Source organism: Pinus tabuliformis, chromosome 2_2 (assembly GCF_031772625.1).
Source record: "Pinus tabuliformis cultivar Carrire ecotype Pingquan chromosome 2_2, CPIR1, whole genome shotgun sequence".
NCBI classification, from domain to species: Eukaryota; Viridiplantae; Streptophyta; class Pinopsida; order Pinales; family Pinaceae; genus Pinus; species Pinus tabuliformis.
The window spans coordinates 325,648,549-325,674,841 of record NC_142300.1 but is presented as its reverse complement, the minus strand read 5'-3'; the positions used below and the strand labels follow the sequence as shown (position 1 = coordinate 325,674,841).

The window sequence follows — 26,293 nt, the reverse complement described above, 5'->3', positions numbered from 1 at the left end:
AGCATTGGTCCTATTTTTCTATAGGGGTTAGGGTTTCGTATGATAGTTAGGGATATAATAGGAGAGGAGATATGTAAATTTTTTGAAATATAGGAAAGGAAGATATTATCAACTAATTGCTCCATGAAAATTCATCACCATTTGTTAAATTATGTTCTTGAAAATAGTCAGACTACCCATCTGCCACACTCGTTTAATTCAAATTGTGTAATACATAGAATTCTCCTTAAGAATTGAAACAATTTTGACACTTTTGCAAAGTGTGGGTGGGGGAGAAATTTTACTTACATTTCTTTTGAAGATATCCTTTTCCTTTTAACCCATTCAAGGCTGTCGTGGTTGTTCTAGGATTTTTGTTTTATCTCCTGTAGCTATTTCTCTATCTCATATAATAGATTATCAGTCTCATGTAACAGATTGTTTACTTCCTATAGAAATGCTTGTAGGTTCTTGTAGCAGAAAATTTTGGGAGCCTAATAGTTATGTCAAGATTTTGTAGTGATGGAGGGTCCTTTTTGGGTTTATTAAACAAAATTACATGAAAGAAAAATTCAGTGTGCTTTGAATTAAGTGACCTTTGTTGAGGTTGGTGCGGGGAGACTTAGCAGGTAGTGGTGAGATGGCCCCCACTTGCTCCTTCGCACTCTATGTCTTTTATCATGAGTGACCGATAATGACCCATTTTTTGAATCCTCCTCTAAGTTTTTCTCATTATCTTCCACATGTACAAGATTATTTGGGAAAAATGGAATTATTTTGCTTGATTTGGTTGAGGTCCTCTGGTAACTAGGATTGGCTATAAATTCGTTTCTTTCCTACACCTTTACATTTTCTTATGCTTAGATTAAGTCAAAAGGGTGAGGATTAAGAGATTCCTACCTGATGCCTTATCTTTAGTGCTTTTTCTAGTGACATAGATGCTGTTATTGTTGAATTTGAGGATTACGTTGAAGGCTTTGAGGCTTTTGTTGTTGGTGGTGGTAGATTTTGATGCTACTATTACACGATTTAATGCTTTTGCCACTATTGTTGGTGGATTTTAATGTTACTGTTGGAGACATTAGTGCTTCTTCTACTGTTGTTGGTGGATAAAATACCTTGTAGTAGTCTATAGTAGATCTTGTATTCTCTTAGGATTATTTTCTTGTCTTGGGGTGCTTATCAAGATGTGGGCCTTTGTGACATGTTATGATATTCTTTAGGAGTGTTGGATACTTAGGATTGTAGCATTTCTGAACTATGTTACAAGACTATATAGTCTCCTATGGTAGTCACATAAACTCCTTAGGATCATCATTTAATGTTTCTAAGACATCATAGAGTTATGATAATTCAAAGAGAGGATATTAGTGGTATTAGACATGTTAATGCTATTGACTGAGAGGGGACAAAAATAAGGATGTTGATTTGTTGCGGATAAAAATGATAAATGAATCAACGATGAAGGAAAAAATTAGGGGTGATACATATATAATGGATGAGAGTTAGGAAGCCTTTGATGCCTTCCACTTGCTTACAAGTAGACAAAACCTTTGACCTGTGTCTTTTTACCAATCTTGTGACATCATGTAGCAATATAGGAATTTCTTGTGGCAATTCAAGGAAATCGGTCAAAAACAAATGAAAAGGAGATGACATGATGTCGAGGTGTTTGGTAATGTATGAAAATTATGTAGTTAGAATTCATTATTCTTCTAAGAATGAATGCATTGGTGGTTGGATCGAAATGTGAAAGTTGTCCTACCTATTCTTCCTTGTTGATTTCCTTTCCGCGATACCTGCAAATTCATCAAAGTAATAAAATAACTTTTCTTTTTCTTTTCTTTCTTTTCTTTTTTCTTTCTTCTGAGGCCCACAAGTTTCCTGATGGAGGTTTTTATCTAGTAAGTATTTCCATATGTTCCTCAAAGGAAATTTTCACTTGACGATTTTGTTTACTCTCTCTCTCTCTCTCTCTCTCTCTCTCTCTCTCTCTCTCTCGTTTTTTATTTTTCCTTCATTTATATAATGATTAGAGGTTGAATGGATCAAGAGATTTGATACTCTTAATCATATTCAACTATTTTCTTATTGAATTAGTAAATTCAACCCTTGAGTGGGGCTTCTTATAGAACTTTAATTAGTAACGATTCACTAGAAGTGGAATCTACTCTTCATCTATTGTTCTAATTTTTGTTTAACCATGCTCATGACATTCTTAAACTAGATAAGGTCCCAACCATTTGGTCATGATTTTCCCTTTAAAATCCTTGGACCTAGAGTCATACAAGAGTGCCCAATAACCTTCTTGCAAGTCTCTAGTCTTGGTATGCTTATCATGCCATATATTTCACTTAAGATTAATATCCTTAACGTGAAGTGTGGATTGAATTTTGTACTTATCAAGTGCTTTTTATTTTTTCATCCTTTCTTTTGTGCTTTGGTGAGATCCATGTTGAGTTTTTCTACCATTTTCAATGTGTTATATTCAAATTCTATAGATACCAAGGCCTTATTTACATATTCAAGTTCATAAGGGGTAAACACATCAGTGGTCTTCGAGATGGGGTTGTAGGCATGGGTGGCCTCAACAAGCCTTTCTACCTAATCTTTTCCACTACTACTAACTACCTTAGAGTGTTGTCCAATGCTCTATTAGTCACCTCCACTTTCTAATTTGCTGAGGATGACATGAGGTATATTTTATGTGTTGGATATGATGTTTCCTCATGATCCCCTCTATTATATTGGAAATGAATTGGGAACCTACGCTTGTCACCAATTCTATTGGGAAACCAAATTTGTAAAATGTGTTTTTCCTCAAGAGTTCAACTACCTTTTTCTGTGTTGTTTCCTTCATTGTTTTTACCTTTTCCCACTTAGTCAAATAGTCTGTACACACAATGAAGTCCCTATTCTCTCTAGATGGAAGATAAATAGGTGATAATCCATGTCCCACTTCTCAAATGGATTGAAAGTAATTTGAGGTTGCAAAAGCATTTCATCCCTCTAAGTAGGTTTCCCTAGCATCTGGAATTCATCACATTTTTTTTGTATATCTCTAGTCATCTATATGAACTGTAGGCCAAACGTATCATGCCTATAAGATCATATAGGCTATCCTCCTAGTAGAAAAATGAACCCCACAGGGTCCATGATTTAAAAGCTGAGACGATATTATATACCTCATATTTCCTCACACATATTCTTAGGATTTGATCAGGCCCCAACCTGAAGAGGTTACCCACAATGTAAGTATAAGCGGTGCTTTTCTTGGAAATATTTCTTTTATCCTTTGAAGATAAATGAGGGGTAAATTGACCAACAAGCAAGAAGTCATTTATGTCAGAAAACCATGGAGATAAGAGTGACATGGAAAAAATATGGTCGTCGGGGAGTTTTTCATCCACCATCTCTTCATTTTTTGTAGATAAAGTTAGCCTTGAAAGAAATTTGTAACTACAATCTCTTTTTCATGTTTGTAAAGAATTGTTAGATCAAAAAGTTGTAGAAATAGTAATCACATAATTATGTGAGCATTTACATAAGGTTTAATCATCAAATACTTAGTTGTTGTATGATTAGTATGTACAAATATCTGACAGCTAGTGATGTATTTGTTGGAAATACCAAGAGGGGGTTGAATCAATATTTTAATTCAATTCGTTAATTCTAATATTCAGAGCATTGAATAACATTTTCATTAGATCAAAACATAAATCAACATCACATGATATGAAAAGTTAGAAAAATAATTCAACAATGCACAACATTAAAGACAACACACAAGATATTTTTTTAGGTGGAAACCCTTTCGAGAGAAAAACTAATGAATGCTTCTAATACAGGTATTTAAATATTACATCAACATGAAGCCCCAAATTATAATATTCTAAACATCAATTGGATGGAGGCTCAGACCCCTTGATTCATTATCTCCAACTAAAAGGATTCTCCAACACCCTGTTTTACCAGCTCTGACTGGAAGGATGTTCAAGCGCCCCGATTTTATCAACTCCAACTAAGAGGATTCTCCAACACCCTAGTTTACTAGCTCCAACTAGAAGGATGCTATAACTCCCTTGTTTTATTAGCTCTAACTGAAAGGATTCTCCAACACCATGCAAACTCCAACTTTCTCTAGCACCACCCTTCCACCGTGAAGTGTTCTTAGGCTCCAACCTGAAGGTGACTTCAACCTCTTTCTTACACCACAATCCGACCATTCTCCACAACTCATCACTTTCCTCGAAGGATCTGACCTTTAATTAACCACAGTGGAAAATGTTTGACAATTTTCAAAATGGATCCTCCTATGCTCAATATAATTCATAACATCAATATGCTATTTCTTTCAATTTGTAATACTAATACAAGGTCATTAGCAAAAATTATTCATCAAAATATCAAACCCTAGCTGATCAATTAGAAGTACTCAATAATCTATGTTCAACAAGAAAGTTCACTATTGATCAACGTGTATATCTTATGACAAAACCTAGTAGTATAGAAATAATAACTCACTATATTCCACAGTCACTCAATTGCCTCTGCTATTGTGCAATAGTCAAGTCTAGCTATCACAATACTTGACACTTTATTGTTCTGAATGCTAAAGCATAGTCTGACATGCCATAATTTTATCTTATGCCCATCCTTAAGTTGTCTAAACTTCTACCTTAGGAGACACATAATCATAAGACACCAAGTAAAAAACCTCTCTACAATGTAAGTGTTGCTCAAAATTATACTCAAAAACAACATTTTGAACCCTGATACATATAACTGTATCGAAAACTTAGGCCAAGATCAAAATTATCAAGTGGGGTTCTCTGTATACTAATAACTCTGCTTGGCCATGCATCAAACCTTAGAATGACAATTCTTTTTTAGACGTGTTAGTTTTCAAACTTGACCATACATGCATCGAGACCAACAAGTTTGATCTAATTTATCATCATCCTTAGCAACATACTTATGAATTGGACAAGAATAGTAGCAATATATATAAGGCTATATGCATGAAAATAATGAAGACTCTCTACAATTATATATCATTGTCTAGTCATAGTGATAACATAACTTGGATAGTAAGCCCAAGGGATGATTTTTGTTTAAATATCATCTTTAATACTTACACTTATTAATATACACACATACTCATATCATTGGCACAACTTCATCATTTCTGACTATACATGTGTTATGAGTATATCTTAGACAAATAGAATGTACAAGATCCAATATCTTTTCAAGAGTGTTTCATAAACATCTAGGACTTACACCATGCACATTTACTTATTATACTACATTATGGAGTAACTTAATCATCATTTATCAACAATAACAATTTGATTACCACTATAACAAATAATTTTGATACTTTGTAGAATTCCTACTGAGACTGGTCAAAGTTCACTCAATCATGTATCAAGTCGTAACGTGCCTCCTAAAACAATAGATTAAGTACCCCTAAGAAAAGTTATCATTTTTTCCTTCGGAAACTCAAACAAATGCTCAAGCACACCCTTTTCTGCCAAAATAGGCCTAGATATAGCCCAACAATTTCATACATAATCATTGCAATACTTCAAATAGAGGCCCTAAATTAGTCCTCTTCTGCTACCTAGGGAACCCTTTTGTTATACCACCAAAATATGCTTGCATCAATGCAAAATCACATCATCTTTTCTCCTTAAAATACTTCATCAAAATTCAACATACAAGTGCCTTGATGCCTTAAATTTATAACAAACCTTAAAATTTCCCTCAAAATAGGCCTAAAATTTTTTTTTGGCCCATGAACCCTTCTTTCTTGAAAAAAATCCAAGCGTGGACAAAAATAGAATCAACCAGTCAATGGATCATTATTTACACATCCATAAAGGAGCTCCAAAAAAACTCAAAAATATCCCTTAATTTTTTTCCAAAAAGTAGGGAAAAAAATATAATAATTTGCCTTAGAATAGGGACGAAAAAATATGCTTTGAAAAGGCTATAAATCAACCTATGAATATGTCCAAAAAGTAGCCTACTATGTCCCTAATGCAACCCTTTTTCACCCCTATCTAGGCCCCAATGCAACCTATTGTGGCACTAATCAAACATTTTCTATCAATTGTAGCTAACTCGAGGCCAAATGTCCAAGATTATATATTGTATGTGCCATGCTAGAATTAGAATTGTTTTAAATATGTTTCACAAAATTCAAGGAATTGCACAAGACTATGATAAGGTACATCCAATTAGAGGGTTTCAGAGAACCAAATTTATTCAAATTTGGGAGGAGATGGAGAAAATTGGAGTTCCATGTAATCGTTGGGAACCATACCATCATAAAATCGAAGAATGCAATGATCTTATCTATGGGTAATCAAATGGATCAACATAAAATAAGAACCTCCTAGAGAACCATACCATCATAAAATCCAATATTACAATGACCTTAACTATGGAAAATTAGATGGCTAAACATCATATAAGACCCTCATTTGGCATAAAGAAATTTTAAAGGTCTAATAAAACAATTTTACTTGGAAAAAACATAATTTTATATATCATTGAGAATATGGTTCAAAATTACAATCCTAATGTTAGCAATTCTACTTTATTATTTGTCCATTTTCCAAACCCCATCCTGATGTTAGCATATGTAACATTTTTATGTGGTTTTTTAATGAATGATAAATTAATTAACCATGTATAACAAAATATTGTGTGTGAAGGTTATTGAAGTCTTGCCATATGAAGAAAAATAAAAAAACATTGCCGAGGTTGTGGAAGTGTTATAAATAATTCCACATGTCCTAGTTACAAGTGACTAAAGGGTGTGATGCAAATGTATATTAGGAAAGATGTCAATTTCAATTTCTATTAAGTGAATTGTATAGTGTATTTCAACATGGTGGTTTTAAATCATTCATGATAAAAAATTTAATCAACTATCAATGTGGGATTATATTCCTTGCTAATGAGTTGCTTTGGTTATGTTCATGTTGTTTAGGAGATCAGACAATTCCTTGTATGCATATCCAATGGGCCAATGCCTATGATATGACTAGGGCTATTCATCTTTATACCTTAGGAATGTTAAGGAATAATGTAATGGAGTGTAAACACGGGGAAATGGAAATTTTGAATAGAAATAGAGTAGGAGGGAGAGGGTCGCTAATGACTATAGAAATACATTTAAACATGGAAAAATGTGTCTTGTAAATAAGATGTGAGTACAATTTTGCAATATTTTTATGAGGTCAGAAGGTACCTTCTAGAACTTCAAAGAAAGAATACTCATACCTTAAACCATTAGAAATAAACTTCTTGTTGAATATGAAAAGAAAAGAAATTCACTCAATGATGAAACTACAACAAACTTATCATCCCACTTCCTTGATGTCATGTCTCACCAAATAAAACAACTATTTAAATGATTGATGAAACAATCAAAGAAATCATTGATTTCTCCACCTATTGTAAGTATGTTATAATTTTAAATGGTATATAATTCTTCTCTAATTGTATAGTGTGAGGGCTCATGATGGCATCTTTAACTATTAATATTTCCTCATAGATAAGTAATCATCTTGCAAGATCAAAGGAAATAACAAAATATGGTGAAGAAGCTTATCGTGAATTGCAATGCTTTGAAAAGTGCAAGGAACAAAATAAGGATGAAAGAAAAATTAAACAACGAAGCTTTCCCTCTAGTGTTGAGTGCAATTTTCACTAAATCATTAAATTTGTAGATTTGTCAAATACTGAATTAATACAATGTAAATATACATCATAGTGTGTAAACCAGTAACTCTGTAAATTGGTAGAATAGTGAGAAAACATAGTGTCAATCTGTAAAAAGAGAGTGAAAATATGTAAATTTTCTAAATTTGCAATTTTAATGTTTCTTATTTTATACATCATTGTACTTTTAGTAAACTGCATATATTACATGTTCTTTGAATAGGTAAATGTTGTTCATTTCAGGAAATGTGCTGGTCAATGTGATCAAAGCGATGATACACATCAAATAAATGGGGAAATTGTTTTTGTAGTTGTAAAACACAGTGAAACACATGAAGTGTGTGGAGCAACTATTGTTGATATTTCAAAGATGGAGGAAATCACTCACAATCAAATGCATGTTCCATCCTTGATAAATGGTGTAGGATAGAGTGGGGGAAATTGAGAAATTCCAAGGGAAGTAATTGAAATCCAAAGGAAGGAACCTAAAAATCTTGTACAACTTGGTGCCATAAAATAAGTATGAGACCAGTAAAAAAGAAAAAGGTCCCAGATTATCAAAATGCAACATTATATGCAAAATGCTGAAACATATGAACTTGTCTACAAAGAGCTATGTTCCAAGGCATATAGTATCTCCAAGAATTCTATTGGTTCAGATAGATTGATATATTCAAATTATCTGCATATATTATGCAACTAAACTTCCACATCATCCCTATTGCACGAAAGTAAGTCTGCAAAAGGATTATTTTGGAAAAAGTAAAGTCTTCTACTAGACTTGGTTGAGGCCCTTTGGTGACGAGGATTGCCTATAAATTCCTTTGTTTCCTACACTTTTACATTTTCCTATGCTTAGAATAAGTCCAATGGGTGACTTTTAAGAGATCCTACATTATTCCTTACCTTTAGTTATTTTAATAGTGACATAGATATTGCTATTGTAAAATTTGAAGATTTCATTGAAAGTTTTGACAATTTTGTTTTTTTTTTTGGTGGTGAGTTTTTATGCTATTGTTGGAGGATTTTATGCTTCTTCTACTATTGTTGGTGGATAAAATACCTTTTAGTGGTCTATAGGAGATCATGTAGCTTCTTAGGGTGATTTTCTTATCTTGGGATGCATATGTAGATATGGACCTTTGTGACATGTTGTGATATTCTTTGGGAATGTTGGAGACTTGGGATTTTAGGGTTTATGAATGCTACTATCTTGGTCCTGTGTATTTTTACAAATCTTGTGACATCTTGTAGCAATATAGGACTTTCTTGTAGCAATTCACGAAAGCGGTAAAAAACAAATGAAAAGGAGATGATATCATGTTAGGGTGTTGAGTAATGTATCAAAATGATGTAGGGAGGTTTCCTTATTATTTTGAGTGTGAATTCATTGGTTTTTGGAGCCATATGTGCAATTTTTCCTACCTATTCTTGTTGATTTCCTTTCCGTGATACCTGCAAATTCATCAAATTAAGAAAAACATTTTTTTCTTTTTTCTTTTTCTGAGGCCCACTAGTTTCCTCATGGATTTTTTTTAGCTAGTAGGTATTTCCATAGGTGCCTCAAAGGATATTTTCACCTGGGGATATTTATTGTTGTGTTTTTTTCTTTTAACTCTCAGTCTCACAAGGTGCCTCGGGGAGATTTTCAGCAAATGATCCTTCCTCAAGTGCCTCAAAGGCAATTTTCACTTGATGCTTTTCTTAATTTTTCTCTTTTTTTTTCTCTCTCTCTCTTTTCCACTTTTTGTTTCCACTTGATTTCTCTAATGAGTAGAGGTTGACTGGATCACGAGCTTTCATACTCTTAATCACATTCAGCTCTTTTCTTATTGAATTAGTAAATTCAACACTTGAGACGGGCTTCTTCTAGAACTTTAGTCAGTAACCATTCACCAAAAGTGGGATATACTCTTCATCTATTGTTCTAATTTCCATTGAACCGTGATCATGACATTTCTCAACTAGATAAGGTCCCAACCATCTAATCATGAGTTTCCCTTTAAAATCCCTGAACCTATAGTCATACAGGATTGCCCAATCTCCTCTTTGGAAGTATCTAGTATTGACATGCTTATTATTCCATACATTTCACTACAGATGAATCTTCTTAGTGTGAAATATGGATTTCATTTTCTACTCATCAAGTGCATTTTATTTTTGCAACGTTTCTTCTTGTGCTTTGCAAGATCCATGTTGAGTTATTCTATCGTTTTCAATGTGTTATATTCAAATTCAATAGATAACAAGGCCTTATTTCCATATGGAAGTTCATAAGGGGTAAAAACAGTAGTGGTCTTCAAGATGGTGTTGTCGGTCTAGGTTACCTCAACAAGCCTTTCTGCCCAATCTTTTCTACTTCTATTGACTATCTTAGAGTGTTGTCCAATGCTCTATTAGTCACCTCCAATTTCCCATTAGCTTGAGGATGATATGAGTTATATTTTACGTGTTGGATATGATGTAGCCTCATGATCTCCTATATTAGATTGGAAGTGAATTGGGAGCCTTAGCTTGTCGCCAATTCAATTGGGGAACCAAACATGTAAAAGGTGTTTTTCTTCAAGAGTTAAACTACCTTTGGCTTTGTTGTTTCCTTCATTGTTTTTACCTTTTCCCACTTAGTTTTTATTTTTCATTTTAAATGGGTCCCCTGCACTTCGAATCTGGAAGTCTATATATAAGTTTTCAATGTAGTGCAGAGGAAGCACATTCTATGGGAGTGTGGTGCTTCTGCAGTCTTGCACAATGAGCTTCGTCCACACATTATTTATGCAATTACTTTTTTTGGTTGATGTTTTTTTCCCTTTTACATTGCTTTCCCTACATTCAAAAATGGTTGTGGTATTGTTGTAATTCCCTCCTGTACTCCTCTATGCATGTTGGTTATACAACAATTGTGATGGTTTTAGAGTCAAAATATGCGCAATTTGGATTATCTAGTCCACTGCCAAGTGTGCCTTCACTCATTTTCATCTAGTCATCATGACCACCATGATAGTTGAGCTCCCTTCTGTCAGCTGACGCCATCAAAATAAAACCTAATGATGAAACTAGTGGTAAAATATGCAAATTATATTGTAAGCTCATAGCATAATAAAACGAGTACATACTTCTATATACTCTGATAGCATTACCTCTGGTTCATTAGTCAAGCATCACCACTTACTTCAACTAATATGTAAGGGTAGATGGAGTCACTCGTAGTTTGAAACGACTGCTCCACCAAATAAGTAACTTAGGGATGTTAAGTGTCTTGCCCAACCAATAAAAAACTGAAAAAATATTAACTTAATGACAAGTACCAAAGAAGGGTTCAAGCAGTGATAAAATACATGAAAATGCAAATTTCAATGGTCAAGTTCTTTCCTTTAAAAAAGGGGGGCAGATCTCGATATGACCGAGGAAAATTGCAGCCTGAGGTAACTCTAATTTAAGCAAAAAGTACTTTTTAAAATACGTTGCCATAGTAGGGTCTCACGTAACCCTAATTTATGTTATATTGTGTGCGCGAATGCAATATCCATTTTATGAAAAAAGGAACAAGTAACTCTACATTAGCACCAATGTCCCAGGCCAACTCAAACGGAAAGAAATCAAACATTTTTTTCACATTCAACACATCGTCCCATAAATGAGACAACTTGTGGCGAGAAAAACCATGGGGCGTAGAGTAAGCAATGTGGATATTTTCGCACACGGAAAGCGCCGCACAAGCAAAGATCCACATAAGGGGAATTTTTTTTCCACTTACTTTCTGTTTACCATTTCTTGAGATATTCCTCCAACGTCCTAGCTGCTGGAGTAGAAATCAACTTCTTACGACATATGCGATGACTTTTCACAACACATGCTTTGTTTCCAATAAGGAATTCAACATGGACTAGCGGTGGGCTTGTGACTGGTAGTTCTCAAGATGGAATTTGGATAGTGAGGGCATACGATGTGCATGACAATAGAACAAACATCTTAAACTTTTGTTGACCAGAGAGCCATATCACGGTTCTCGTAAACTCTCAATTAAAATATGCATTCTACCCAAAAAATTAAAGGTTATCTTACTGCATATCATTTTGTACAATTCTCTAAAAATAAAAATACTACGCTCATAGTATTTTAACATTTGAAAAATAGAGGTTTGGAGCAGTTATTGTCCAAAACAATATCATGTATGTTTAGACACAATTTTTGAAGATGTATGTAGAGCCTAAGTTCATTTCCAACTTCATTTTAATTTGGGATTATATGTATGCAGAGGCTAAGATCATTTCGAAATTAATTTTAATTAGGGATTATATAAAACATACAAAGGAAGCACAAGAAACATTTTTGAATTTCAAAAATGAAATGATTGTAGACATTATGGAAATTGAATGGATTTGATTTATTCCTATACATTTGGCCATATTTCAACATCATGTAATTTATAAAATGAATATAAAACTAAAAAAAATGTCTAAAAGTCCCTTGTTAATTCATTTTTATCCATTATATATTGGACGTAAAAATTGAATTATTGTTTTGAATTTTTTTATTTCTATAACCAATGTGCTCTTTCCAATATAACATCAAAAGGTGCTCCATCAATTTTATTACATATAGGATTCAACACATGTGTGGAGAAGCTACAAAGTGGGTGGTCTGCATTTTTTATTGTTCATAACAATTTGAAGTCACGAATTCATTTAGCGGGTAGTTGAAATTGGTGGTCGTCGGTCTGTGTGGATTCACGCATTTATACATCAAAATCCTACATACTCTTCTCTCCAGAAACAGTAGAAATCACAAGCATATTAAAATCGAGACGAATGCATACCAAGTTGGTTCATTTAAAGATAGAAGGATGTATCCACAACGATAATGCGGGAGTGCTTTGGCCTTACAACATTGTTGTTAAGATCATTATGTGTTCTTTAATTGTGTGGAGCTACCCACAATGAACTTAGCTCCACACAAAGTGAAAAAATTAAAGGTTGTCCAAAATTATAAATTAATTGATTACTTATGATTATAAGTGCCAAAGAAATAAGAATAAAGAGACTTCAACAAACAAATTCTTTCACCTAATTGTGGGACCTATACACACATATATCTACACCAGTCCATCAAGTCCACATGTTTATTGTTTTGTTATAGTTGAACTACTACACTTGTGTGGAGCTTTTCTTATGCGTAGCTTTATGCACAAGGAAAACTCCACGCATTGTAAAACAACCAACCTACATGGAGCCACATGTACAGGTTGTGATCATGACTTCTTCCAATACAATGATCATGCTCCAATACTTAATGCTTAATGCGCTCTCTTACCCATATGCCATTAAATCCAACAAACATACAACATCGTCACTAATCCAGGCATGATATCATGAAGCCAAGAACATAGCCCACATTAGAGGTTCAATCAACTCTTTTTACAGGTTGGTTGTCCATATCAAAAGACAAGAGCAAGCCTCCTGACCGCTTTACAGGCAGTTTTGATATGCATCTTGGCTCCCTAATGTCCAACAGAACCACAATGTTGTTTCAGAAAACAATACCAAGTAAATAATAGAATATTTATTTAAACCTAACTACAATGAATATTTAATAAACTTAGTCAACATCCATGTTGTTATAACACAATAAGTGAAGATCAAGTTCATAAATGAGATTGATTCATAGATTCATTACCATCTACCTAGGAAACACGTCAAAACAAGGATTGACTATACTTCGTCATCATATCTACATTATTCACTAATCTATTATTCGTTATCACCTGTATCATTGCCCTTTTGGATTAATGAGATATCTAATTGTTGTAGGAAAAATGGAGGAGTCACTGCTGCTTCTTGGTCTATATATTTTAACTCTGCTTCTTACAATCTTTGTGGCCTTTTTTCTTCTCTTTTGTCCTTACAAGAAGAGAAATTTTCTTTTTATTTACTCCATGAATGTTGTTGTCCCTTACTGTAAAATGTGTTTTCATTCGTCCAAAGAGTAAATCACCTGAGAATTTTGCAGTCATTTACCAAGTAGTAGAAGGAATAAAAGCCTAAATTAGACCCTCCCCATTAGAAAGTGCTCTGAGAAAGCTTTCCAATGATATGTGGAAGTCCAACAATGGACTCCTGGATCAAAATATGGGGTCTACTAAAGTTGAAGGATTGAAGCCTTAGGAAGGAATATCGTAGATAGCATATCGGAGGTCCAGAGATATCGACGATCGCATATCAGAGGTCCAGAGAGAATTATGATCACACATCGGAACATCAGTTATATTGGAAATTTCAACAACAGAGCATCATGCATATCAACGATTGCATATCGGAGGTCACGTAGCAGCTTATCACAATGTAGGAGAAATGACACATCAGAAGGTCAGCGATCCGAGAATCAGAACTTCTGAACCTATGAACCTTTTAAAAATTTGCGATATGGGTGAACTACCGACAGTGTTAAAAGTGGTTGGGAATGCTAATAAAGGATTAACAAAGGATTTCATCGCAAAACCAAAGGTGGGTGGGCCCTTTTCTCTCTCCTCTAGTAGGACTCATGGAAACATATGATTGGCTTCAATAATAACACATGGTAGCATATGCTTGTTTCAATAAAGCTACAGTCGCATCTAACATAAACATGACATGGTGGTACGAATGGAAACGTGACAAAAAAATTTGGCACTTTGAGGGTTCCTGAGGGGACAAATCTGGGTGACACATGTCACCACTCGTGAGGTGCCGTGATGAGTGATGATGTCATATTGGAGATCGCATATATGAGGTTGAGTACATAAAATTTTTATAACAATTGGCACTTGAAAAGTTTCTTATAAGGGGGCTCCCATGTTAGGGCTGGCACATGGTCGTAATAGCTCAACAAAACAAGGGCGTATAGCAATTAACAAAGGGAGAAGGGCCCCGGACAAGAGTCTGAAGGCTTAGTAAGTTAAGGCTAAGTGACAGATCACGATCCTCGGTCTTATGGGATACACATTTCAAGGATCAATGGAAAAGGGCCAAGGGCATCAGAACTCGTTGTTTTCATAATGTATTTTAAGAATAAATTTCCCAAATGGTAAAGCTCCAATATTGAATTATGATAATATTAGAGGACATATTGGGCTCCGATAGTGTGATGTTGAGTGGTAAGAGATGGATGAGTTGACAACTATGAATGCCGCCAAGGCCACCACAGTTGACCGCTCTTAGCTCTAGAAAGTGGGACGTTCAAGTGGTTAAGAGGAAAGTGACAGGAGAATCGGCTGAGTAGTTGAAGAAGAGAATCATGGCAAGGACATGGCCTAATCGGAGGCAATAACAGGCATGGCATGGAGATATTCCCTTGGCAATCATTCAGTTTATCTGTTTTGATATTTTTGTGACTCTGTGTACTTTAAAGAAAGGAATCAAATATGTTCCATTTTTTTGGGTGGTTGGGTAGCTAAAGAATAACTTCATGGAAAATATGTGGGTGGATCAGTGGCCATCGTAGGAATGGAAGGGACATATTTTACTCAACCATCATTTAGTTTTCCCATGTTTTGATATTTTATAATTTGTTGCATTTTAAAGAACAAATCAAATCTGATTGTAATCATTATGGGTAGCAGAACCATCGCACGACAAGATAGCTAGTCGATCATACAATTAGAGCTCGACTGAGATGTTTTTCAAACTTTGTTCAAATCTCCCCCTCTCCTTATAAATAGAGGGAAGAAACACTTAAAAAAGGTTCCCAATTCTTCACTCTATAGGCATGAATTCTATTGTTACAAGTTTTGAACTCTATTTGCAGAGAAATCGGTCCCACTTTGGTCCAATTTTCTTATTCATGTGGTGCTCAGGCATATACATTTCTTAAATGTAATGGACTGGTGATTTGGATTTTATCTTCAAAGAATAATGAAACAATTTTATTGAATACATTCATAGAAACGTGTAGTATGTATTGTCCTTTGTATATCACTTCATGCATGTCTTTCCTCCTCTGGAAACATGTAATGAAGATGTTGGTTCTGTGGAGTACTAAAGAAGGTATGTTTTTGATGATTATTTCAGTATCTTTTCATTAGAACTTGCAAACCTTTTGCATCATGAACTCAGAAAATGATAAAGAATTATAATAAAACATGTGAGATTAATACACAAGACTAAAACATTGACAATTGTCATTTCCTTATGCAGGGAGGAGGGAAAACGAGAAGTTTCTGTTCCAAAGGAAAGGACAAGGATGGGTTAACCACTGTCCCTTTGACAAGAGACCGAATGCAAACAAGGCAAAGCAAATCAAAGTGAATCAGCCCAGAAAAGGAGGTGGAGATATCATCTCGGCGCAGGAGAGAAAAGAAATGACTGAGGAATAACAGTTCGGCGAATCCCTCAGGATCCTTGATCCTGAGGGATCACTGTTTTATCTATTTTTACACTTAGACATCTCCACCGTCACCCTTATAAAAGGGGCAACATTGTTAGCTCAGGAGAGAGTTGGACACGGTTATGCTTTTATGTAATTTCTTTTAAGATCAAAACTTTGATCATCGAGTCTCGCTAAGAACTGGTTTATTGTAATTTTTCTTTATGCATTAATACAAACTTGGTTATTACTTCATCTTTGAGTCTGGATTAACTTCAAGCGGTGTACCCCTGGAGGCTAAGGGCCCAGCCCTGGAGGACAGTTTCTCCTGTATTATTATGTTTGGTTTATGCGTGGTTTGCCTATCGACGTTATTTGGTAATATGATGTGTTTTATAAGTTTACATCACATGCTCTGTTATGTTTAATTCATTAAGGTTTCTACAGACAGAACTGTTGTATTGACTCTGCATCATATTACTGTTCTTTTAAGAGTTGATCTAATATTGCTAGTCTTGACAGAATACTGTTACTATTCCATTACAAAGCTTTTGTGTTGTGCATCTGTTCATTGACGTTATGGAATTCATCTTGGGAGTTATTTTCTTTACGAATGTTGGATTTATGAACAATGCTATTCTATTTTGAAACGCAGTCGTATTCTTCTAACTGAGATTGATACTTATATTAGATTACTATTTAAGTGTGTTGTGTGCGTATAAAGTTTTCAAGCGTTGTTCCATAATTTATCAGTAATCAGTGTTATTCCATTGGTGTGTGTTATTCGATTCGCCCTTAAGAGTGAAAGATTGTCGTTTGATTACGATTAATGCATTTGATCTGATAGATTAAGATTGTTACTGCTTGTGAGACTTAGTTGTTGTTCTATTTCTTAGCCGTTGTTCCATTTCAGATTTGTTGCTCCATTGTAGACTTGCTGTTCGATTTCTTAATGGTTGTTCCATTTCTTATCTGTCGTTCCATTTCCTATCATTTTTTATTTTGCTGTGAAGAACGATCTAAGGCTGTAGTGAGCATTGACATTTACTGTCTGGCTCTCATATCCATGATCTGTTCTCTGATTTCCTTTTCCATCAGTTTCCAAAGGGATGGGCTACTGCTACCGAACCCTTGACTGATAAGTTTCTTAGTCTTTTGAATGTGTGATTTAATCTTTTGAAGAGGTTAAGCTGTAGACAAGCATTTACTCTTGTATTCCTCAACACTGTACTACTAACATTACTCTGACAAATGATAGCCTCAGACTGAGACACTCTTTGAAACAACAAAACATTCCCGGATTGACATATTAATGTGAGGTAATTAGAGGTGAAAGAGAGCCTTTTTATAGCTCTAGATTTTGGCATCGTTGTTGGGGAAAGAGTGTAGCCATTTGTTCTTTTTTTAGAGTAGTGTACGAACCTACTAGGGAAGAGTTGGATTTTAAAAACCAAAGGTAAGAACCTATGTGTGGAGCATGTAAAAGCCCTGCTGCTCTGTCCGCTTTCCTACAAATTTGTTGTTGTTTTGTTTGAATAGAATTTAGTAGTTAATTTGAGTGCATGACTAAGAAAAAAAAACCAGAAAAAACTACCAAACCTCTACCCAAGCCAGAAAAATCTAAGGGGCTGGTGACCCATTGTCGACCAACCTTTATAGACGAAATCTATAAGAGAGCAGAATCTTAGCACTCAGTAGGACCCAGGAAAGTCATTTCTAAGCAGCCTACTAGTTCCCTTCATGCCACAGGATCACCATCTGTAGCCTTTGCTGAGGTGCATAGTCAAACTAAAGAGTAGGACTTTCAAGAAATTGAAAATTCTACTCCAGAACTATTGTAGGAAGGGAATTTCAGCAATCTTTGTGAAGGAGAAGGAGAGACAGGGGAAACTGAGGAACCAAGGTCTCCTATTGGAACAACTCAGCCATTAAATGGCCCAGACAAGGGAAGTGCCACAAAAATCATTGTTGAAGAAACTCAATCTCCTCAGACATCAGGCATTCTCATTATCAAGATTTTGAAAGATTTTTCAGCGAAAATCACATGGAGTATCATTTGTCGACACGTTTCGAACCAACTAGTGTGGTTCATCGTCAGGACAAGTTGAAGAAACAGATCCAGATTAGCATGATAAATAGCCTGAGCAGAGTCTCCAATGGCTAGATTGATTAACGACTAATTTGTCCTTAGCAGCCAGGTCAAATTATAATTTATTAATTTAATATTATTATTATTTTTATTATTATTTTTCTATGGAAATAAGTTAAATTAGGTAAAATGGTTGGTTTTAAAAAGGAATTTATTTATAAAAAATATATATATATATATATATATATATATATAAAATAAAATTATAATATTAGGTTATTAAAATTTAGGATTAATCATTTCAATGGTTGATTTGAAAAGAAAATTTATTTATTTATTTAAATTATTTAATAATTAATATTGGTATTATACATATATATAAATATTTTTTTATACTTAAAATCATAATAATAGGTTGACGAGTATTTTTATTCAATCATAATTTAATGGTTAGTTTATTTGTATGGAAATTAATAAAGAATATCAAAAGATGTTAAGTTAGTTAGAAAATTAGTTAAAAATAATTAGATGAGAATTTAAATGGAAAATTAATTATATAAAGGACCTTAAGGTAATATATAAAATATATATAAAATTAATTGAAATGGGAGCTGATTTCTAAGTATTATCAAAGTTAAAAGCTAATTGGAAAAACGTAATGTTAAAATTAATAAATAAACGAAATAAAAATAAAAATAAAAATAAAAGGGAAAATTAATTAAATAAAATAAAATAAATAATATTAAATAAATAAAAATCAATTAAAAATAATGTCAGTTAAAAAAAATAATAATAAATAAATAAATAAATAATAATAAAAATAAAAATAAAATAACATAAAATAATAAAAATAAAGAAATATAAATAATAAATAAATAAGTAAATAAATAAATAAGTAAAAATGAAATAAAATAATAATAAATAAAAATAAAGATAAAAGAAAAACCTAAAGAGGAGGGCGGAAAAATGACTAGGACGAGAGTGCAGGCACCCAACACCTACTGACTTTCCAGCCATCCTCTCTATTGAGATTGCTTGGTCTCTTTTCAATCTCAAGCGCTCCGCTAAATTTTCGATGATGGAAATGCGAGACCTTAGCAATAACACTAGCCTCCTCAATACAAACATGATGATTGGTTTTCTCAGCATGTTCAGCTAAAGCGGAAGACTTAGCTCTCCTATGCCTAAGATCCGCTGCGTGCTCGCTAATCCTTTGATTAATGGAGCGACCAGTCTCCCCAATATAGGGGGTCCCACAGGAACAAGGGATCAGATAAACGCCCTTCATATCCTTAGGGTCGATAGATTTTCGATGATGGAAATGCGAGACCTTAGCAATAACACTAGCCTCCTCAATACAAACATGATGATTGGTTTTCTCAGCATGTTCAGCTAAAGCGGAAGACTTAGCTCTCCTATGCCTAAGATCCGCTGCGTGCTCGCTAATCCTTTGATTAATGGAGCGACCAGTCTCCCCAATATAGGGGGTCCCACAGGAACAAGGGATCAGATAAACGCCCTTCATATCCTTAGGGTCGATCGGATGATCCGATCGACCCTAAGGATATGAAGGGCGTTTATCTGATCCCTTGTTCCTGTGGGACCCCCTATATTGGGGAGACTGGTCGCTCCATTAATCAAAGGATTAGCGAGCACGCAGCGGATCTTAGGCATAGGAGAGCTAAGTCTTCCGCTTTAGCTGAACATGCTGAGATCATGTTTGTATTGAGGAGGCTAGTGTTATTGCTAAGGTCTCGCATTTCCATCATCGAAAATCTATCGACCCTAAGGATATGAAGGGCGTTTATCTGATCCCTTGTTCCTGTGGGACCCCCTATATTGGGGAGACTGGTCGCTCCATTAATCAAAGGATTAGCGAGCACGCAGCGGATCTTAGGCATAGGAGAGCTAAGTCTTCCGCTTTAGCTGAACATGCTGAGAAAACCAATCATCATGTTTGTATTGAGGAGGCTAGTGTTATTGCTAAGGTCTCGCATTTCCATCATCGAAAATTTAGGGAAGCGCTTGAGATTGAAAAGAGACCAAACAATCTCAATAGAGAGGATGGCTGGAAAGTCAGTAGGTGTTGAGTCCCTGCACTCTCGTCCTAGTCATTTTTCCGCCCTCCTCTTTAGGTTTTTTTTTTATCTTTATTTTTATTTATTATTATTTTATTTCATTTTTACTTATTTATTTATTTACTTAGTTATTTATTATTTATATTTCTTTATTTTTATTATTTTATGTTATTTTATTTTTATTTTTATTTTTATTTATTTACTTATTTACTTATTTATTTATTATTATTATTATTTTATTTTATTTTTTTATTTTTTTTAACTGACATTATTTTTAACTGATTTTTATTTATTTAATATTATTTATTTTATTTTATTTAATTAATTTTCCCTTCTATTTTTATTTTAATTTTGTTTATTTATTAATTTTAACATTACCTTTTTCCAATTAGCTTTTAACTTTGATAATACTTAGAAATCAGCTCCCATTTCAATTAATTTTATATATATTTTATATATTACCTTAAGGTCCTTTATATAATTAATTTTCCATTTAAATTCTCATTTAATTATTTTTAACTAATTTTCTAACTAGCTTAACATCTTTTGATATTCTTTATTAATTTCCGTATAAATAAACTAACCATTAAATTATGATTGAATAAAAATACTCGTCAACCTATTATTTGATTTTAAGTATAAAAAAATATTTATATATATGTATAATACCAATATTAATTATTAGATAATTTAAATAAATAAATAAATTTTCTTTTCAAATCAACCATTGAAATGATTAATCCTAACTTTTAATAACCTAATATATATAATTTATATATATATATATATATATATATATATATATGTATATGTATATGTATATATCTATATCTATATCTATATCTATATCTATATCTATATTAATTTTTATAAATAAATTCCTTTTTAAAACCAACCATTTTACCTAATTTAACTTATTTCCATAGAAAAAAAATAATAATATTAAATTAATAAATTATAATTTGACCTGGCTTCTAAGGTCAAAATTAGTCGTTAATCAATCTAGCTATTGGAGACTCTTCTTAGGCTATTTATCATGCTAATCTGGATCTGTTTCTTCAACTTGTCCTGACGATGAACCACACTAGTTGGTTCGAAACGCATCGACAAATGATACTCCATGTGATTTTCACTGAAAAATCTTTCACAATCTTGATATGGATCACAGAAGCCTGAACTCTATAATTCTCATTATCTCAGATAGAGGGAGTGCTATTAAAACTATTCCTGTCAAAGCCATTCCCTCTCAACCTAGGAATACCCTCCTAGATATCCCAGAAGGTTATTGGCATATATTCGACCCAATGGCTCAAAATCAGTCAAACACCCAAACCTCTACATTACAATACCCTATAGTGGATTCTACAGCAAATGCGCCTATGAAAGCAATCCCTCTTCAACATATCCCTACATTCCACGGTCTTACATCAGAAGATCCGGATGCATTTTTAATTGAATTTGATGTGCTGTGCAGGGGATATGATTACACCACCGACCCCCAGAAACTGAAACTATTTCCCTCTACATTAAAAGGGGCTGCTTTAAGATGGTTTATGGGATTAGGTGGTGGGGTTATAAATAACTGGGATCAAATGAAAGAATCTTTCCTGAAAAAATATCAGGATTATTGCAGGTCTAGAGAACTGAAGGACAAAATATTCAAAATGACATCTAGACCGAATGAAACATTAGAGGAGTATGTGGAATGTTTCGAATATAATCTACAAAGATCTCCTGATGCATCACTACCTTTACCTGATAATGTGTTAAAAACAACATTAATAAGGGGCATGAAGGAACAATGGATTGAAACATTAAACATTATGGGAAAAGGGGATATTTATCAAGAAAATTTTGCTGACATTATCGATTTATGTATCAGGAGCTCGAGAGGCGGCACAAGAGTAAAATTGGAAGAACATGATTGATTTGTAAGAGATAATAAAAATTTGACAGAAGGAGTAACACGTGTAGAAATTGGAAATTTATTGGAAAATTTTAAAACTGATATACTAGGGACACTGACTACACAACTTGATATTATGCAGGCCAAACAGAAGCAAATGGAGGCAGAACATAATTTGGCGATCTTCTGTCCCTGATGCAGGGAAAAGCATAGCCACAAGGAGTGTCCACTGGATACAGTCCAAACATGCACCATCTGTACAAAAGATCACCTTAGGGAGAGTTGTCCCTCACTTCCTGGATTGAAAGCAGTATATAAGGAAGCGAAAGAAGACTCAGAATCAGTGTATTTGCTCAACCAGCGCCGTCAGTGGCAGCCGAGACAATCTGGTATGTTTCCAGACCCAACTTCTTCTTTTCAGCCTCCGAGTATAATGCTGAACAATATAATATGTGGCAAAGTCAATCCCCATTTCTAAACTTGTCACCAGAGTCGTTTCCTTCTTCAAACCCGTGGCTGAATCAGGCAAGCCAATCTGGTTGGCCGAATCTTCCTTATACCCCACCATATTGGCAAAGTAACTCATATCCACCACAATGGACTCCCCCTACATCACAAAGTTCAGCCTGGCAGACAGACTGGCAGAGATCGATGCATCAGCCAGTAGGAACCATTCCGCTCCCTCAACCTACACTGCCAGCCTTACAAAAAAATCCCCAGTCTAATCTGAGACCGCAACTCCCAGCCCAACCCAACCCCAATCCAAATAATAGACTGGTTCAATCTGTCCAAATCATAGAAACACCTGAGAGAGGAGCCGATCTGAGGGAGTGTAATGATCTTCAGTTAAGATCTGGGCGTATTATTGAAACCGAGGGAGATAAGACAGTTCAGATTGAAGATCAGTTACCCAGAGAACATCTGTCACAACAAGAGGATGTGAATAAATAACAAACTCATAATCAAGCAACCAAATCCTCTCCTCCATTCCAAGAACGATTAGTCATACCTCGACCTATACAATATCCTGATTTTTACATTCTGAGAGAATTACAAAATCTGTACATAAAAATTCCATTCCTCCAAGCCATTCAAGACATCCCGATATACGCAAAAAATATCAAAGAATTGTGCATAAAGAAACCAAGGAGGAATATAACAAATAATCCAAGAGTCCAAGTAGTTGGTACTTTATCTGACTTGCTATCAGGGAAAGAAACAACCATTAAATATGAAGACCCAGGAAATCCAATTGTAACTGTCCAAATTTATGGTCAGACCCTGTCCAATGCCTTAGTTGATCTAGGAGCTGCAATTAATATCTTAACAACCACTACTTGCCAAAAGCTAGGCATTACATCTGTAGAACCCACCTCTACCTTGCTAGAATTGGCTAACCGATCTGTGGTTAGGCTGGAGGGTACTCTACATGATGTCATGGTCTCTATTGATTCCTAGGAGTATCTAACCGATTTTTTGATAATAAATCCCAAAACCCAACTTGATGGACATCCATTGATTTTAGGTAGACCTTGGCTTGCCACTGTTGATGCTTATATTGGCTGTCGACAGGGAAATATGACCATAACCAAAGGACCAAATATCAATAATCTAGTTCTATATCCTCCAGCGCAACCAAGTGTCACAATAATCAAAACTAATAAGCACCCTATATCATAGCTTACTGATAACATTAGATCTCCATTAACTATACAAGAGGCACTTGATTTCAAAGACCAAACAGAAGATGATGCCATTAATAATTTCATTAGTCAAACTGAATCCAGATCCTGCACACAGTGTCACATGATATTAGCAGCATTTGATAATGAATTAGAAGAAGATCCTCTGAAATATACACATGACCAAACAATACCTATTACTTCTATTGCAAATAGTAAAATTATGGAAATTGAACCAGGAAAAACCTTAAATATTAATGCTAACCTCACACCTGAACAAGAAATGAAGCTCATCCATTTGTTAAGGAAATATAAAGAATCATTTGCATTGGACTACCCTCATATGAAAGGAATTGACCCCCAATTATTTACACACCACATTTATATAGAAAAGGATGCGAGACCTATTCGTCAATCTCAAAGGAGACTTAATCCTCATCTAAAAGATGTGGTAAAAGCTAAACTTCAAAAACTTTTAGATGTCAATTTTTATCTATCCTATCTCTGATAGTAAATGGGTCTCTCTGCTTGTGGTGGTACCAAAAAAGAATGGGAAATGGAGAATCTGTGTGGACTACAGGGAGCTAAATAAAGCAACGCAAAAAGACCACTTTCCTCTCCCATTCATCGACCAAGTATTAGACACTTTAGCAGGAAAGAAATTCTTTTCTTTCCTGGATGACTTCAGTGGATACAATCAGATTTAGATTGCCCCTGAAGACCAAGACAAAACTACTTTTACTTGTCCTTGGGGAACATTTTCCTACCGAGTTCTACCTTTTGGCTTATGCAATGCTCCTAGAACATTCCAAAGGGCTATCCTTAGTATTTTTGCAGATTTAATAAATGATGGACTTGAAGTATACATGGATGAGTTTACACCATATGGAGATGATTTCGATCTAGCATTGGATACCCTAGAAAAAGTCCTACAACGCTGCATTGCTACTATGCTTTGTTTAAGCCACAAAAATTGTTATATGATGATGACTGAAGGACTTATCCTAGGACACTATATTTCAGCAGCTGGCATTCAGGTAGACCCAGCCAAAATCCAAATACTTTTGCTTATTCCCACTCCTACCACTGAAACAGAGGTACGCATTTTTCTTGGATTTTCTGGTTATTACAGGAGATTTATAGAACATTAACCGCACATCGCTGCATCTCTATATGCACTAACTGGTAATGTTGATTTCCTTTGGACAAAAAAATGTGAACGTGCTTTGAAGGATCTGAAGAAGCTCGTATCCACAGCCCCAGTCCTTCGAGGACCGAATTGGGATTTGTCATTCCAGATATCATTTGATGCCTCAGATAGAGCCATTGGAGCGGTCCTTGGGCATGAAGAGGATAAAAAACCATATGCAATTTATTACATTAGCAAAAATTTATCCCCTGCTGAATTAAACTACAATGTTACTGAAAAAGAGTTTCTAGCTGTAATACATGCTATTAATAAGTTTAGACATTACATTATTGGATATCCTTATCTTGTAAACAGATCATTCTGCCATAAAATATTTAGCAAACAAGCCTATCACAAACGGCAGAATAACTAGATGGCTGATTTTATTATAGGAATTTGATATTACAATCAAGGATCGACCGGGCAAAGAAATCTTGTAGCCGATTTTCTCTCAAGAATGCCAAAACCAATCGATGTAGCAGCAGTTGAAGACCAATTTCTTGACGAGCATCTGTTCGTTGTGGCTGTCTAAGCACCTTCGTATGCTGATGTTGCCAATTACATAGTAGTAGGTAAATTACCAAAGCATCTAGCCCATAATGAGCGGAAACAAATTGTTCAGCGGAGTGCTCGATTTTCATGGATTGGGGGCTATTTGTTTCACACAGGGGCAGACATGCACATCAGGAGATGCGTTTGAGAAGATGAAATCTTTGACATTTTAAAAGCCTGCCATGATGGACCATGTGGTGGACATTTCGCCGATCGTATAACTGGACATAAATTGTTGCAGACATGGTATTATTGGCCCATGATTTTCAAATACACAAAGAAATTTGTCCAAGCGTGTGACAGTTGCGAACGAGCAGGATGCCCTGGTCGGTCTGATGAGATGCCTCTAAAACCACAGCTAGTCATCGAACCATTCGAGCGATGGGCTCTTGATTTAATTGGACCAATTAACCTATCATCAAACCAGAAAACATATATTTTGGTGGCAACAGAATATTTCACCAAGTGGGTTGAAACAGAGGCATTGCCTAAAGCTACAAAGGACTCTGTCATACAGTTCCTGTTCAATCTATTTGTACATTATGGCCTTCCAAGAGAAATAATTACAGACGGTGGACCACAGTTTGCTGGGAACAAAATAGCTGCAACACTCAACAACTATCATGTCCAGCATAAAATCACTACTCCATACCACCCACAGCAAATGGATAGGTAGAAAGTAGCAATAAAATAATAGAAGCAATCCTAACAAAAACCATTGCGTCACATAGACATGATTGGGCT

At 34.7% G+C, this 26,293-nt stretch overlaps 1 protein-coding gene across 1 annotated transcript in view; it reads right to left on the bottom strand.

Moving 5' to 3' along the window:
- Positions 1-12,778: 12,778 nt before the first annotated feature.
- The window catches only part of LOC149192600 (uncharacterized), an 84,370-nt gene continuing 70,855 nt past the window's right edge, over positions 12,779-26,293 (bottom strand). Inside the window, exon 6 of the mRNA XM_089406418.1 lies at positions 12,779-13,213. Coding sequence (XP_089262544.1) covers positions 13,182-13,213 — 32 coding nt within the window. The 3' untranslated portion in view covers positions 12,779-13,181. The remainder of the gene's footprint in view (positions 13,214-26,293) is intronic.